Source organism: Camelus bactrianus, chromosome 4 (assembly GCF_048773025.1).
Source record: "Camelus bactrianus isolate YW-2024 breed Bactrian camel chromosome 4, ASM4877302v1, whole genome shotgun sequence".
Taxonomy (NCBI): domain Eukaryota; kingdom Metazoa; phylum Chordata; class Mammalia; order Artiodactyla; family Camelidae; genus Camelus; species Camelus bactrianus.
In genome coordinates this window covers 65,479,195-65,494,161 of record NC_133542.1, presented here as the reverse complement: position 1 = coordinate 65,494,161, position 14,967 = coordinate 65,479,195, and the positions used below count along the sequence as shown (strand labels likewise).

Genomic DNA, 14,967 nt, shown 5'->3' with positions numbered 1-14,967 from the left:
CCTCAGAGTGAGGGCAGCAAGGTCAAACTGTCCTTCATTTCCCTTCTAGACTCTTTAGCATGGCATTCAAGACCATACACAATCTGCCCTAAACCATCCTTTCAATGTCATCTCCCTTGGCCCACTGGATGATGCATTCATTTATTCATTTATTTGGCAACAATTTATTGAGTGTCTAAGTGTCTTTTTTAGGTGCTGTGATAACTTCTGGGTGTATCCCCATTGTATATGTTAGACCCAGTACCCATCCTCATGAAACTGTAGTCTATAGGGGAAAATAGACAAGTGAAGGGCAATTACAAAACTCATCACCCTAACCACCAGCCATCCTGACTACACCTAGAAATGTAGTTTGTGATGGGTCTGTGCATGCAATTGAATGCAGACTTGAGGGAAGTAAGACAGTAATAGCGTCCTACTTTCCTTGCCCATGTCCTAGTCATTGATGGGTCATTTCTAGTCCAAAAGTTCCTGGAAACACTTCAGCATTTGGGAGTCTGCCTTGGGATTTCAGATCTGCTCTAAAGTGGATCAGTGCAGGCCTCGTGGGCACGATTCAAACTGGACTCATTCTGGGAAGCCTCCAACAGGTTACGTATCTGAGACATTCCACGCTGAGTCAGGATGATAGTCCCCTCTCATGCTCCTTAAATCTAGAATGTTTTCTGAGAGACAGAGCCTGAGTCAGGGAGACACTCTCATGCAAGCGGTTTATTGTGAGACTTCTCTCCAGAGAAACCTGCAATCAGTGAGGGAAGCAGGACAGGAGAGAAACTAATCAAAGATGTGGTTTCGACCAAGGCCTAGCCTCAGCTTGATCCCATGAGGGGCTCTATAGCATGAATGGTACCACAAGGTTGTCCCACCTTGAGGCAAGGGAGCCAGTCTGTTGTACCCCAGAATCAGTTAGTTATTGACTATAGGCCAATCCCAGGGAGAGGATGTAACTTCCCAGGCATTTTTGGGCAGGCTGTCTCCCATGTCTGAGACGAATTACCTGGCGAAGGGAGCAATCAGGAAACGTTAGCAGTCAACGCTTACAGCATCTGTAGGATAGGTACACCAGGCCCAATAAAGGGGATCTGGTCAGGGCATCAGTTGTATCTACTATACCTGGAAAATGTTCAAGACCAGAGCAGCCTCCAAATGTTTTGTATCTGTGTCCAGTTTTGAACATTTTCCTAGAGACTCCCATTTGGGTGTCTTCTCTGCTTTACTCATCAAAATCAAGTTTCTCTGCTTTGAATTCCAAAATTACCTGTGGACATTAAAAGGTTATCATCTCAGTTCTTAGGTTTCCTTCTCAGTGATCCTACTATCTGACATTAATAATTAACCTGAAGACTTATTTAACCAAATTCTTCAAGCTGAGTTCACAAAAAGGAGGGCAGTTTCAAGAAAGGTTGTATCAACAGTTTAATCCTAACCCAGCCATGGACATTTTAAGCATAGTGTGTATTTTTTTCTACTTGGAAAGAAGTTGGGGACAGGAGCAAATGTAAGTGAAGGATCCTATTTTAATTTGCAATGTATTTTGGTTGTGTTTTTATAGAAAACAGAATTCAGTCAATGCCACATGAAATTAACTTTCTAGTTCTGAAAACTCCAAGGGAATTTCCTCTTTGTTGTCCAGTGTTATTACCCTGTTTTTTAGTGTGTGTAATTTGTGACCTAGCATGACTTATATTCTAATACTCTATTTTCACAGGCTGTTACCCTTGCCCTGGGTAAGAGTGATTTTACTGATTGGTAGTTTGATTAAAAATTCAAGACAGAAGTGTGACCCCTATTTGCACTTTTTATAGAGGATGCTATTAAACATTGCCCTGCCTGCAACTGATCAAAATCATTTCCATCTGTCTCTTTGAAATTTCATCCTTAGGTTGCTTGCGGAATGCTATTCTGGCTTTATCATAGATAATAAAATTTTGAGGAAAAAAAACACTGTTGAGGGAAAGGTATAGTTCAAGTGGTAGAGTGCATGCTTAGCACCCAAGAGGTCCCGGGTTCAATCCCTGGTTCCTCCTCCAAGCGGAAATCAATGAGGAAACCTAATTACCTCCCCTTCAGAAAAAACATATTGTTAAATATAAGAAACATTGCTAATTTGAACTAAGTGACAAACATTAAAAATTATGTTGTATTAAAGATTGACTCTAAATTTCACTGTTTCAACAGATATGTTGTCTCAGCACCTAAAGTATTCTATGTAGGAGCCTCTGAAAATGTAGTAATTCAAGTTCAAGGATACACAGAATCTTTTCCAGTGACCATTGCTATTAAAAGTTATCCTGACAAAAGTTTTACATATTCTTCTGGCCAAGTTTATTTATCTCCAGAAAATAAATTCCAAAGCTCTGCGAACTTAACTGTATGTATTCTTCTTATATTTTCTTTTATATACCAAATATTTCTTTGTAAAACATACATATAGATGGTGCACTGGTTCTTTTTACATATCTGGATAAAAATGTGATACATCACACTATTAAGTGAGTTCACTAGTTGGTGAGAAATAAGGGTCATATGTTTACACATGTAAGTAGATGGGAAATGTTAAATAGAGAATCTGCTTCTGATATGGGGGCAATGTACAGAAATGTAAATTTTTTTTGAGTAAAGGCAGATTTATTTAGGGAGATACACACTGCATAAAGTATAGGCTGTTTCAAAAGGCAAGAGAAAGGCCATGAGGTGTGGGGGTTGGGTGCTCAGGTTAAAGTAAAAGTAGGTCCACACTCCACAGACAGAGTACAGGCTGTCTCCGAAGAGGAGGGAGAGAGAGAGGTGGCCCAGAAATGTAAAATTTTGAATGAAGCAGATAAAGGTGAAAAGATTTGGTGACATGAGTTGAAAACTAAATCAATCAACGCATGTACTTGTTTCAAAATTACATGATGAATACTAGAAAGAGATAATTTAGATATTTGAATTTTATGTATTGGGGGAAAAGAAATATATATAGAGAGAGACATAAACATAGGTTTGACTCTGTTGATTTAAAAAAATTCAGAGAAGTGAATGGAGAACATTTTGAACATTTGTTTTCCTGAACTATATACAACATTCTAATCCCATGCTTTTCTAGAAAAATTAATTTTTTTCTCTAAAATATGTATCTACCATAGGCTTTTAGTACTTTGTGTTTGGACTTCAAATTTTCTTTGAAACAAATTTGTGAACAATGTTCAAGAAAAATAAGAAATAATTTAAAAATTAGAGACATGTCCACAACTCTGTTACTATAAAATATACTTAGCATGTGCAATTTATTTGAAGACAGCTGCATACTAATTATATAATGACCAACAGACACGAAAAACATTAGCAAAAGAAAAGTTTCAACTTTCAGTGTAAGTCCAAATATAACTAAATATAAGATATTTTGTTCATTTATACTGCTACATGGTAAGTCATGTAGTCTATTCTCCACCTGACATATGAATCCCCCCATTCTCCCACCTCTCCATTGCTGATAAGCTTTTTTTTTTTAACAAGAAGTTTATTTAAACAACAAGATGCTCTTGACTTGAAGGGAAAACTATCTAGGATTCATTTCTTTTAGAGTAATTTATCCCTACTTAAAGACAGATTGCCCTACATGTAACAGCTATGTACAAAAAAGTTATAAAATTGTCCTTGGTTTTACAATGATAAATGAAAAACATTAAAATTCTCCAATCGAACAAGGTATGCAAGGATTTTTGTGTTGTTCTTTTTTTGTTAAACAGTGAGCGCAAAATAACTTACTGGAATATAAAGATAAGAGCTGAATGAGCATGCCACTAATGGAGAAAGGGGGTATTTTCACAGAACCAATACTTTTCCCCATCCCATCTCCATTTGATGTTGATCAAAACATACCATTGGCCATTTAGTTTAAAAAAAAATGCAATATGCTTGTGCACATACAGCAGTTACTTTATGTACAATAAAGGAATGGGGGAAGGGAAAATGAAAGAATAGAGAAAACAATACTGTAGTAGTCAGAATGTGGTGGAACCAAATTGCTGTCTTCTAATTAAGAATGTCTTCTTGGTCTGGAGCAACAGAATTCTGGAATAAAGTAGTAGGTTCCCTTTTTAGTAGACACCTCCTGTCTGCTGCTGGAACACATCAATTGTATCTTCATCCTCCATTTCCAACTGTGCAGGTGTGTCTGTTTCATTCCATCAAATTGGAATCTGATCTGCCTCATTGACAAACCCTGTTGTTCACAATAGGCTTTCATTAGTTTATTAAGTGGTGTGTGCCTCTTAATCTTAAACTGCACCACAGAACCATCCTGCCCCGCCACCTTCAAATTAATATGATCGTTGTTCTCAGTCTTGACTCCTTCCTTGGGCTTTTCATCGGCCATGGCGAGCGCCGGAGTCTCCTCAGCTACCGCTTCACAAAAGAGGTGCCAGGTCCACACCGAATGAGCTGCTGATGAGCTTTTGAGTTTTTTATCCTTCTTAATTACTTTTGGTTATTTTGTCTATTAAAAGTTGAATTTTTTCAGTGATTGTCATTTTTAATAGACATTTATGCTGGATCAACATTTTAAAAGTAATTGTTTCAGACTAAATTCAATAAGAAACTACAAAGGTGTTCCTGGAAGAATATATTTACTGCTTTATTTTACAGATTTTTTTATGTTTGTTGCCTACACAGTTATTAAAATCATTTTCATAGATACCTAAAAGATAAATGCTTTTATTATCTTAATAGTTATATTAAGATATAGTTAATAATATATAATTAATTAATAAAATGATAATTATATAATAAAATTATATTATTTTCTTTCTTAATTATATAATATTCCTCCATTAATTTTTTCTTTTAAAATTTTTCCATTAATTTTTTTAACAGATACAACCAAAAGATTTATCTGGAGAACCAAATGCAGTTTTACTTGTATATTTAGAAATTGTATCTGCTCATTTTTCAAAAGCAACAAAAATTCCACTACGCTATGACAATGGATTTCTCTTCATTCAGACAGACAAACCTATTTACAATTCAGATCAGTCAGGTATAATAAAGAGGGAACTGAATTTCTGGGGGGAGGGAAATGGGATGGCCTGATTAATGGTATTGGGACAAGTGACTTATCTTGTGGGAGAAAAATGAAATTAATTCCCAACTTTACACCATACACAAAAGTAAAGAGCTGACAAACTAAAGGTTAAATTGTAAATTATAAAAACAAAGAATCAGCAAAATGTGAGTATAATTTGGAGGTAGGAAAGACCTTTCTCAGAATGATGCCAAGGCTCCTTTCAAAATATTTGGGGAAAAAAAGACTTAAAGTGATGTATTATAGAACTTAAAATTAATACAGAGGCTGAATTTTAATTTAAAAATTTCTAATTTTTAATTTTCAGTATCTCACTCTACAAATGATCATTAAAGGTGACAGTGATGGTGATGATGCTAACTAAATAAGCATCACCTGATAAGATGAAGTGGAGATAATTTTAGCAACAGGTCAAGGTCCCTGCCAGTACACATTAACCTGACCTTAGAAACTCAGAACTGTTGCTTAGATACCTGATCAGAAGATGACTGTGTGTCTAAGGAGCAAGGTAGTGCCTGTGAGGTTTCCACCCTCTATGCACTCAAGTACTTAATTATATCCTGAGACGTGCCTGCATCTTCCTTCTATTAGAGAATGCTTCATTGGGTTCTTTTGACACAACGTACTGCTTATGTTCTTTCTCCTCTGCTCTATAATAAATTCAGAAACTAATGAGCTGCCGTCTTTCTTAACTATCAGTGGTTTAAAAATACAAAAAGTTGAGTAAATATACAACTTAACAAGTTGAGTCATATTTTAAATGCATAAAGAGAAATATTTAAAAGAACCTTATTCAGGAAATTTGTGAAAAGAATATTTTTTCTACTGTAATATAAAGTTCACATTCGACATCCTAATTCATCTTTCCCTTTAAACTTAGATTTTATGTTTTGACTTTTCTTAACTTTATTTTTAATTTCATGGCCTGCATGTTATAGGGTTATTAATATTGTTGCCAGATCGTTTAGAGTTGCACAGAACTTCTAATAATGACAATTTTTTTTCTCACAGTAAAAGTTAGAATTTATTCATTGGATGAAGACCTAAAGCCATCACAAAGAGAAGTTTCCTTAACTTTTATAGTGAGTATTCCACTAGTTTAAATCAAAATTTAACTTTGGTTATTTTCATTATATGAATAAAGAATTTTCCTTATTATAACATTAGTCAAATGTGGCATTAATTTATTCACTATTAAACACCAGTGTTTATTTAGCATCTATTGTGGATACAACCTGGTAATTTTATACTTCTATTATCCTACCTGACAATTTTTCTGTGTAAATTCAATGTTAGTTGAAATACATTCTGATGGCCCCATTAAAGAACACCTTTACATGACTCCATCTCTAAAGTGAGTCAGTTAATTAGTTTATTTCCTCTTGCTCTTTGTGAAGCGTGGGCAGATGTGGTAAGGGTTGTAGAAGTATAAATTGTGGTACCCGTGAACAGTGCATAACATGTATTATATTGTAATGACAACCTTATAGGATCAACATAATTATATCTCCTTTTTATAGATGAACAGGATAAAGGTTAGAAAAATTAAGTAACCACTGAGGTCATACCAAAAATAATTAGCTTAATCAGGGTTCAAATCCAAGTCTGTCTTTCTCCAGAGCTTCAGCACGTAGCCTCTCTTGATTTAAATGGGGGATTAAGGGGTGTCTCCCTCATAAACATTTGAGTTCAGAATCTAAGCACACAATGCAGTAAACCAAGTAAGGGACATAGGACCGATAGCAGGCCAGCTTGAAGTGAAGGGAGCTGGAGATGATTACGAAATTACTCTAGAGGGCACCACAAAAGGATGAGGACGGGTCCTGGGCTTGATCTGAAAGGAAACTTGGAGAGGGTCTGATAGAGAGAAGCCGGACCATGTCTCAGGTGATGTGCGGAAGGAGCAGAGGTCTGGAGCCAGGAAGAAAAAAAATGTGGAGATGATCATGACAGTGACTTGGCCACAGCAGGCTGGCCTGGAAACACTTCCAGGAGAAACAGTGGCAGACTTGGTGGATTATTTTACGTTTGAAAAATTGTGGGTTGGACAGCGGGTTTAGGAACCTCATTGTTCTCTTGTTGGAGTTCCCCATGGAGAGAAGCCATTGAACTGGTTGGAGGCTATTGTTGTGGCATATCCCAATGTGTTCAGATTTGATCTTGAAGACACAGAGAGCCAAGGAAGTCTTTGGGACTTGGCATGACATCATGAAAACGGTGTTTGAAGATGATCCTGGAGGTCCTGTTCAGGAAGAAGGGAGGTGGAGGAAAGCCCTCCTGGGAGTTTTCTTAACATACCCTAAATATTTACCATACCACTTCTGTCTGTTGAAAACTTGCCTTTGTGCCTTAGAAATTAGTCTTTGTTAACAAGCCTGACCAGTTGACAGTCATCACCTTAAATCCATATCAACATCACATGTGCTTAGTTTCAACAAAGTTTCTTAGAATTTAGTGAATATTTCTGTAGGAACTATCAATTAAATATTATATTTATATGTGACTTCTGTGTTTATAGTTTGTTTTAAAAAAATGAAACTTGTTTTTCTTTTCATTCAAAGGATCCAGAAGGGTTAGAAGTTGCCGTGATAGGAAAAAAAAATTATACTGGAATTATCAGTTTTCCTGACTTCAAGATTCCATCTAATCCTAAGTATTTTAAATGATTTGTTGGTACAGTTGTTTCTCTCAAAAGCAGTTGGGGTCACTGGGGTTATTGAACAGTCTGATGGAGCCATCAACATGTGACTGAAAGGTGATAATGTAAGGAAAGTTTGGTTCTGGCTCTTCTCCTCAGGCCCAGTGAGTGTCCTTCCTACCTAAAGAAAGGTGGCATCTGCTTGGGTTCTTCTGCGTTGAGATGGGGGCCGCATATAATACTGCCAGCTGTAAGCACCATGCTAGTCTGCTTTACTCACTTTAGTGAGCACCTTCCATAGCAGAGTCCAGGTAGTAGACTCTGTGGGAGAGAGACTCTGCCCCCCAAATGTTGAGAGTACAATAGAGGAGAGAGAGAAAATGTACAAATGGAAGTTGTCCACTAGCAGTATTTAATATCCCATAGAGGCTTTGGAATTTTCTCTGACATTTATTCCTAGAACTTGGAAGATATATTGAGATATGAATTGAGACTTGTATATTGCATAATGCCTTGAAAATTTAACACTTCAAAGCAGCAAGGGAACTGATACTATGGATCTCCTTCTATGTGCCAAGCACTCTGCTGGGTCCTGTATCATTCCCATTTTCAAGATAAGGAAATTAAGGCTCAGAGAAATGTATAAGCTTGTTCAACCACATGGCCTTTAAACGGTGGAGCTGAAAAGAGGACCCAGATCTGTCCAATGATCAGATTCATTCTTGCTCTTTCCTTTTACCACATTGTCCCTCTAAAACTGGCCTTGGATTGTAAAATTTCCAAAAGTATATATTTGTATTATTTTGATAAATTTAACCTGATCAAATGGTCCTAGAAATGAAGTCTTGATTTTCTGGTATACTATATAGTATATTATATCTATTAATGTGATTAAACCTCCATATTGTTCATCAACTACATAATCAATGCCTTTAAATTCAAAAATATTTTCTAGCTCAATATATAATTTTATATACTAGAAAATGAATCAATAATATGAAAATAAATTTCAGTGTGCTTACAACAACTCTTCTTAAAATTGATGTTTTTGTTTATAATTTAAAACCTCTTTCAAATATGGTATATTAATTAGGTGGTACATAAACTGAAGCTGCTGTCAGGGTTATCTAAGGCAAGGACTTTGGAGCCAGAATGACCAAGTTTAAATCCCAACTCCACCACCTATTAGCTGTGTGTTCCTGGGCAAATTACTTCACCTCTCTGGGCCTTATTTTTCTGATAATAAAATGGAGATAATAGCATAAGCTGTTCCCTAGTATTTTTGTGAGAATCGAATGAGTTAACACATGTAAAGCACTTAGAATAGTGCTTGGTTCATACTAGTGCTTATCTGAATACTAGCTACAATCATTGAACGAATTAAAGATATATTATTTGGTGGTATTTAAATTTTAAATGTGTTTTTTTCACAGATATGGTTTATGGACAATTAAAGCTAAATACAAAGAGGACTTCACAACAACAGGAACTGCATATTTTGAGATTAGAAGTCATGGTAATTTCCCATAAATTACTGAGATTTCCAATGTGTATTTTTAGAAAATTGCCCTCAATAATTTTGTAGTCCGAGAGAAGTGATCTAGAAATGTTCTAGGTTTTCACAACCACTTTATCCAGGCTGAAAATGAGAATGTCCCCTCTGAACCCCAAGCCAGTGCTCCTTCCCATCAACCCTAAAAATTGATGATGTGTTTGGAAAATTGCAATGTTTGGGAAAAAACATGGTATACTTATTTTGGAAATATTAATTGTACTAATAGTTAAGTTATAAATAGTCCCTTCTGTTCATTTCTCATGGGAGCTTACTGGAATATTAATTTGTTTGCTCCCATGTAAATTTGTTACTAAGCTATTTAAACCATATTTTCTGCCCACCAAGTTGATGGGGAGGCAGAGAGGTGTTTATAATTAGGAGAGAAGAGCAAGTACGTGTAAAAAAATTGCGGCTAAAGCCACAGCAACAGAATACCCTCTGAAGTAGTTAAACTCAACTTTGGAGTTGCTTAATAACACTCTTGGATGCTGTTCATAGTTACAAAGTCCTTGCTCTGTCTATTCACCAGTACACTGGAGGGCATTTTTCTCTGACACAGAGAGAGGCAGCCAGAACAGTGAGACACGCACTTTGCCCTTCTATAGTCATCCCCTTACCACCTGCCCTGGTCACCTTGGAGCCAAGTGTTCCTTCTTTCTGAAGGACAGCCTTCTCTCATTGGGCTAAGCATCCTGCAGGGCAGTGCGTAATAAATAGGATTGTGAAATCTGGCATCATTTCTTGGATGGGCATAAGGAAAAGACATAGCCTTGTAAGCAGTCAAAAGTATTATTTGTGAATTATAGTTTCAAAGAGATGGAAAGTCTAAAAGCTTCTTTTGTTCTAATTCTCATTTTGTAAGAAAGTTATTTTCTACAGCTAATAACAAGAAGATGTCTTTCCTATATGAGAGTCTGAGATAAATGCTCGTATCTTGGACACTGAATGGAAGAGAATTGCTAAACACAAGATGCTAAAGAAGAAAGAAAATTTCAATATAAGAAACATTTATCAAACACTTATATGAAAGGCACTGGGGGAAAAGGTTTACACAGATAAACAAGATCAGGACTTGTCCTCATGGAGCTCATACTTTGACAGTAACCCATATGCTTTAACAAAGACATCACTGCTGGAGCAGAGATGAGATTGGTCCCTTCTGGGAGGATGAAGAGGTTTCCCAGGGGTATTGATGATCCTCATGGTCAGGTGGAAGGCCATCTATTACTAAAGTTGATCCATCTCATTTTACCAAAATTTCTTGTTTGAAATACAGTTATAGTTTAAACTGTATATAATTTTTTTTGCCTAGATTTATATTCAGTGAAACCACACTTCTTTATCTTAGTAGAACCAGAAAATTCCTTCATTAGCCATAAAAACTTTGAGGACTTCAAGATTACTATAAAAGCTAGGTAAGAAAATTATTATTTTCAGATTTATCTAGCCCCTGAATGGCAAACAAATTTCATTCAAGAGTCAAAAATGACTGATTGGTAGTGCTTGCCTGGGGTCCTATGTTGAGAGAGACTCTGAGATTCAGTGTGAAAAATACTGTGATTAATACCTGCCATAGTTGTGGGAAGTGGCTTCAAGGAGATTTGCCTGAAAGTGTATTTGCTGATTCCAATCTTACTGTTGTTTTACAATCTTGTAAGCAAAGAATCCTAAAGATTAGAATATCATAGTGACTATTTGGGTGACTACAACTATTTAGGTGTTAAAAATATGATATGAAGGCATTCACTTTTTATTTGTGACCTAGTTAATATTAATTATCAAAAGTGATTATGGAATTGATTGAGCAGGCCCAGAAAACACACTTGGAAAACAAACTAATGTGAACACTGACTTGCCTGTTTAATATTTAAATAGGAAAAATTCCTATTTTCCTTTGACTCAAAAGGCAAATATGAGTCTAAACTGAAAATAACTTGCCTCCAGTACATATGGGGAGGATGTGATGTTGCCTGTTTTGTTAAAAGGAGCAATGGGGAGCCACACCATGCTGCAGTCATGGAAGAAATGTGGCCCCTTACAAGTAAGAGACCTGGGTCCTAAATTCTCCGCTAACTTGCTATGAAATTAAACACTGTGAGAAGTTGAGCAAGTTCTTTTTGTCTCCTGGAATTCAGTTTCCTCATTTGCCAATAGGAATAAAAATACCTACCCTACCTCTGCATCTGCAGAGTGGAAGGACGAAATGCAATACTGGACATAAATACTATTTCACAAGTAAAAAGCAAATTTCACAGTTATATTTTATCTGTGTCTCATTACTATAATTGCTTTACCAAAAAAGAGGATAATTGTATTCTATTTTGACAGATATCCTTATAATAAGAATGTAACTGAGGCTAAAGTTTCTGTCTCTTTTGGGATAAGAGAAGATTTACAGGACAGTATAAAAGAAACGATGCTTGAAACAACACAAAAAACAGAGGTAAGAAAAAATCAAGCTATTTTCATAGAAACGGAGAATTGGGGTCAATTCACCAGAGTATAGAGATTGAAAATGGGCTTTCAGCCCCAAGAGTTCATGGAACTAAATAGAACAAAGCAAGGCCAATAATACTTTGGACTTCAGGAAGTTCCACTGACAAAAGCAGAAAAGTTATAGTGATATTTGTCTTCAAATAAAGGCTTGAGTTTGCAAAAACCTGCTGCTAAAGGAAGTTTTTATGGATGTGGTATCCTGGACTTGAGATAAGGTTCTATCAGATAAATAGTGGTACCCAAATTATAGCCTCAGTTTCTGAGCAGGATGAGACATGATTATGAATCAGAGATTTTCAGTCCTACCCAGGGTTATTTCTCCATGGTCTGAGGCTTCAGACTTAAAAGAAATGACCTAAATATTAATCAGTTAAAAATAATACCTCATAGAATTAAGTTTATGCTTTAAGCTTATGCATGTAGTAGCTATAACTAGTGTCATTATCAAGTGAAGATTTTGCAGGCTGATGAAAGCAGAATTTGTTCTCTCTCAGTGAATTCTTCTCTAATACTACAGTTTCTATCTTTTTCGTTCCCCTTTCAAAAAACAGCTGATCAATGGAGTTGCACAAATCAATTTTAATACTTCAGAGGCAATTAAAAAACTGTCCTATAAAAGTCTAGAAGATTTAGATAAAAAGTATCTTAATATTTTTGTGAAAGTACAAGAAAGTACAGGTGAGTTCCAAACTAAGCTATAAATTCGTTTTTCACAGCTCTTTCCTATTTCAAAGTTTGCATAGAAATGTACAACTTGTTATTGATGCAATGTTGGGCAAGTACGGTTGCCAGATATGCTCCACCAAGTACTGTCCACCAGCTTTGTGCAGAGGAAATACTCATGAAAGACATCTTTCTGTAGTGATGACCCCCTACTCCTGTATGCAAAGGATAGCCTTTTATGTTATCAAAAAGAAAAGGTAATGCTGGTACCAAAAAATTTTACCTGCAACAAACAAATGATATGGTAAAATTACTCACATTATGAGAGCATCCCTGAGTCAGTTGAGTGTTCGCTTACATATTATTAAATATTTAACACATTTATTCTACCACACTACCTGGTATTTGTTTAAATGCTGCCTTGTGAAATCCCACCTAGTTCACAAGTGTCTCCTCTCACAAGATTATTGACTCGTAGAGGGCATGACGGTCTGCTCCATTATTTGGGGGGGGGGGGGTGGAATGTGAAGAAAAGTGATACGACAAATGGTCTGGAGCAAGACACTATAGTTGAAACTGATGAATGGGTGTCTCACCAACCTCCTGCAAAATGTGCTTTACTGGTTCATGGAATGGCCAGGCTCTTTCAGGGTAACCATAGCAATCATCCAGACTTAGATTAATAATTGCGTGTGAAATGACCGAAGAATGGATGAATGACTTGTCCTTGTCCAAATAAAGACATACAGAGGGAGAAGGTGGGCTCCTGTGCAGATTAATGTACTGCATTGTTCTTTGTCAAATTCTCAAATTGATACCTGTTATCCCATTAGGTAGATTCTTCCAAGAAACCAAAGCAATTGATGTCAAATACATCCGGTCTCCTTACACACTGGATTTGTTTCCTACTTCTCTTTTCCTGAAGCCTGGGATTCCATATTCAATCAAGGTCAGATGATTAGAAAATCTAATATGGTGCGTTTCTAATCTGTGAAAGGACATAGAAAAAGATCTGATAGGTCTTGCTCCTATGTGACCTTCAATGGAGACACTTAGATGGAGTATAGAGTGAGGGGGTGACAAATAAGATAAAGCAATCACCAAGGCTGTGATGAAAAGCAGCAGTCTAGATCCAAGCCTGGTGATCATTTCACCCAATCCATGACTTACGTACAAGAACACAGCGCAGTGCCCTGTTCTTATTAAACATGCAATAACTATACATTGAATTATATGTAGTTCGTGTCATGTATGCCTGGAATGGTTAAAATACCTTAAGAAGAGAACCATGTTTGACTACGGAATTAAATCCCACCAAGTTTTTGCTTGGGACTGAAGGAGGGACTTATTCCAGGGTTTTCCAATTGTAAAAGAATCAGCATTAACTATTGAAATGAATTTGGTCCAATAGGTGCAGGTGAGGGATGCCTCTGCCCATTTCGTAGGAGGGATTGCAGTAACCTTGACAGCAAACACAATTGATAAAACTCAGGAGAAGAGAGATCTGGATCCAAGAAAAAGTACAACAAATTATAGTGACGGAGTAGCTTCATTTGTGGTTAACATTCCCCCTGATGTGACAACACTGGAGTTTCACGTGAGCCAAATTCTCATATGTTGCATTTTCTAATAGCACCTCAGTCTGTGTGGTAGCAAGTACACAGGAAAGATGGGGGAGATTTTATGCATAAGTCTAGTGAATTTCTCTAAAACTCTTGACTTGTAGGCTAAAGAAATAGAATTTAACGTACTGGACATCACATAAAGAATATGAGTCTGACAATTTTGTATTTAGGAAATAATTTTTTCTTCTTATGCTAAACAGCGCTATTCAGATCTGAAAAATTTAGAACAAGAATTGTCAATGAAATATAAGCACACAAACAGAATCTTCTCTTACCCATTATTTCCAGCTTTTATCATTTCTCCCTCAATTCACATACTAACTCTACTAAAGAATAGCCTGCATTCTCTTTCTCCTCCTCCCTCATCTTCTCAAACTACTAAGATCTGGCTTCTGCCCTTCCCGCTCCATTGGGACTACTCTCACTTGAGCTGCTTGTCAAGACCATTGGATATTTTTTAGTCCTTAACTTTCTTGCCTTCTCTAGCCAGTTGGCACGGTTGACCATTGTCTTTTTCTTTAAACAATCTGTTATGGCCCCTATTTCCTTGCTTTTTATTTTTCTTCTTTGTTCTCCTCTTTATAGTCTCCATTTTGGAGTATTAATTTCTAGCTTGCTCTCTAAGTGAGGGTGATGCTCAGGATTCTACTCAGACGTTCCTCTCTTCTTACATGACACCTTTTTATTTGACATATTTTCTCTGATTCCATCTGTTCCCATAACTTATGCTGAAGACTCATCCTAAACACTCAAGATCCTTATAGACACTGCTGTCTCTGTATCTTTTTCCTGCTCTTTCAAAGAAGCATAAACATTGCTTTGTCCAAAACTAAGGCCACCTGCCAACCTCAGACCTAAACCTCCTCCTGGTACCCTGTTTCAGTGAATGGCTCCACAGCTACCCAGTTCCTCACTCTCCTCCCAA

At 36.6% G+C, this 14,967-nt stretch overlaps 1 protein-coding gene and 1 pseudogene across 6 annotated transcripts in view; one reads left to right on the top strand and one right to left on the bottom strand.

Annotated features, from left to right (window-relative positions):
- The first annotated feature begins 1,381 nt into the window (after positions 1-1,381).
- Positions 1,382-14,967, top strand: part of LOC105065282 (complement C5) — a 34,770-nt gene continuing 21,184 nt past the window's right edge. For 5 of the 6 annotated variants that reach the window (XM_045513122.2, XM_045513121.2, XM_045513119.2 and 2 more), the window contains exons 1-11: positions 1,382-1,498; positions 2,179-2,371; positions 4,858-5,020; positions 6,077-6,147; positions 7,627-7,718; positions 9,137-9,219; positions 10,571-10,673; positions 11,587-11,701; positions 12,306-12,432; positions 13,251-13,366; positions 13,829-14,014. In XM_045513122.2, coding sequence (XP_045369078.2) covers positions 1,434-1,498; positions 2,179-2,371; positions 4,858-5,020; positions 6,077-6,147; positions 7,627-7,718; positions 9,137-9,219; positions 10,571-10,673; positions 11,587-11,701; positions 12,306-12,432; positions 13,251-13,366; positions 13,829-14,014 — 1,314 coding nt within the window. In that variant the 5' untranslated portion in view covers positions 1,382-1,433. The remainder of the gene's footprint in view (positions 1,499-2,178; positions 2,372-4,857; positions 5,021-6,076; positions 6,148-7,626; positions 7,719-9,136; positions 9,220-10,570; positions 10,674-11,586; positions 11,702-12,305; positions 12,433-13,250; positions 13,367-13,828; positions 14,015-14,967) is intronic. The other variant, XM_045513120.2, reaches the window with a different exon arrangement.
- On the bottom strand, positions 2,399-4,620 carry LOC105065265 (small ubiquitin-related modifier 2 pseudogene; annotated as a pseudogene).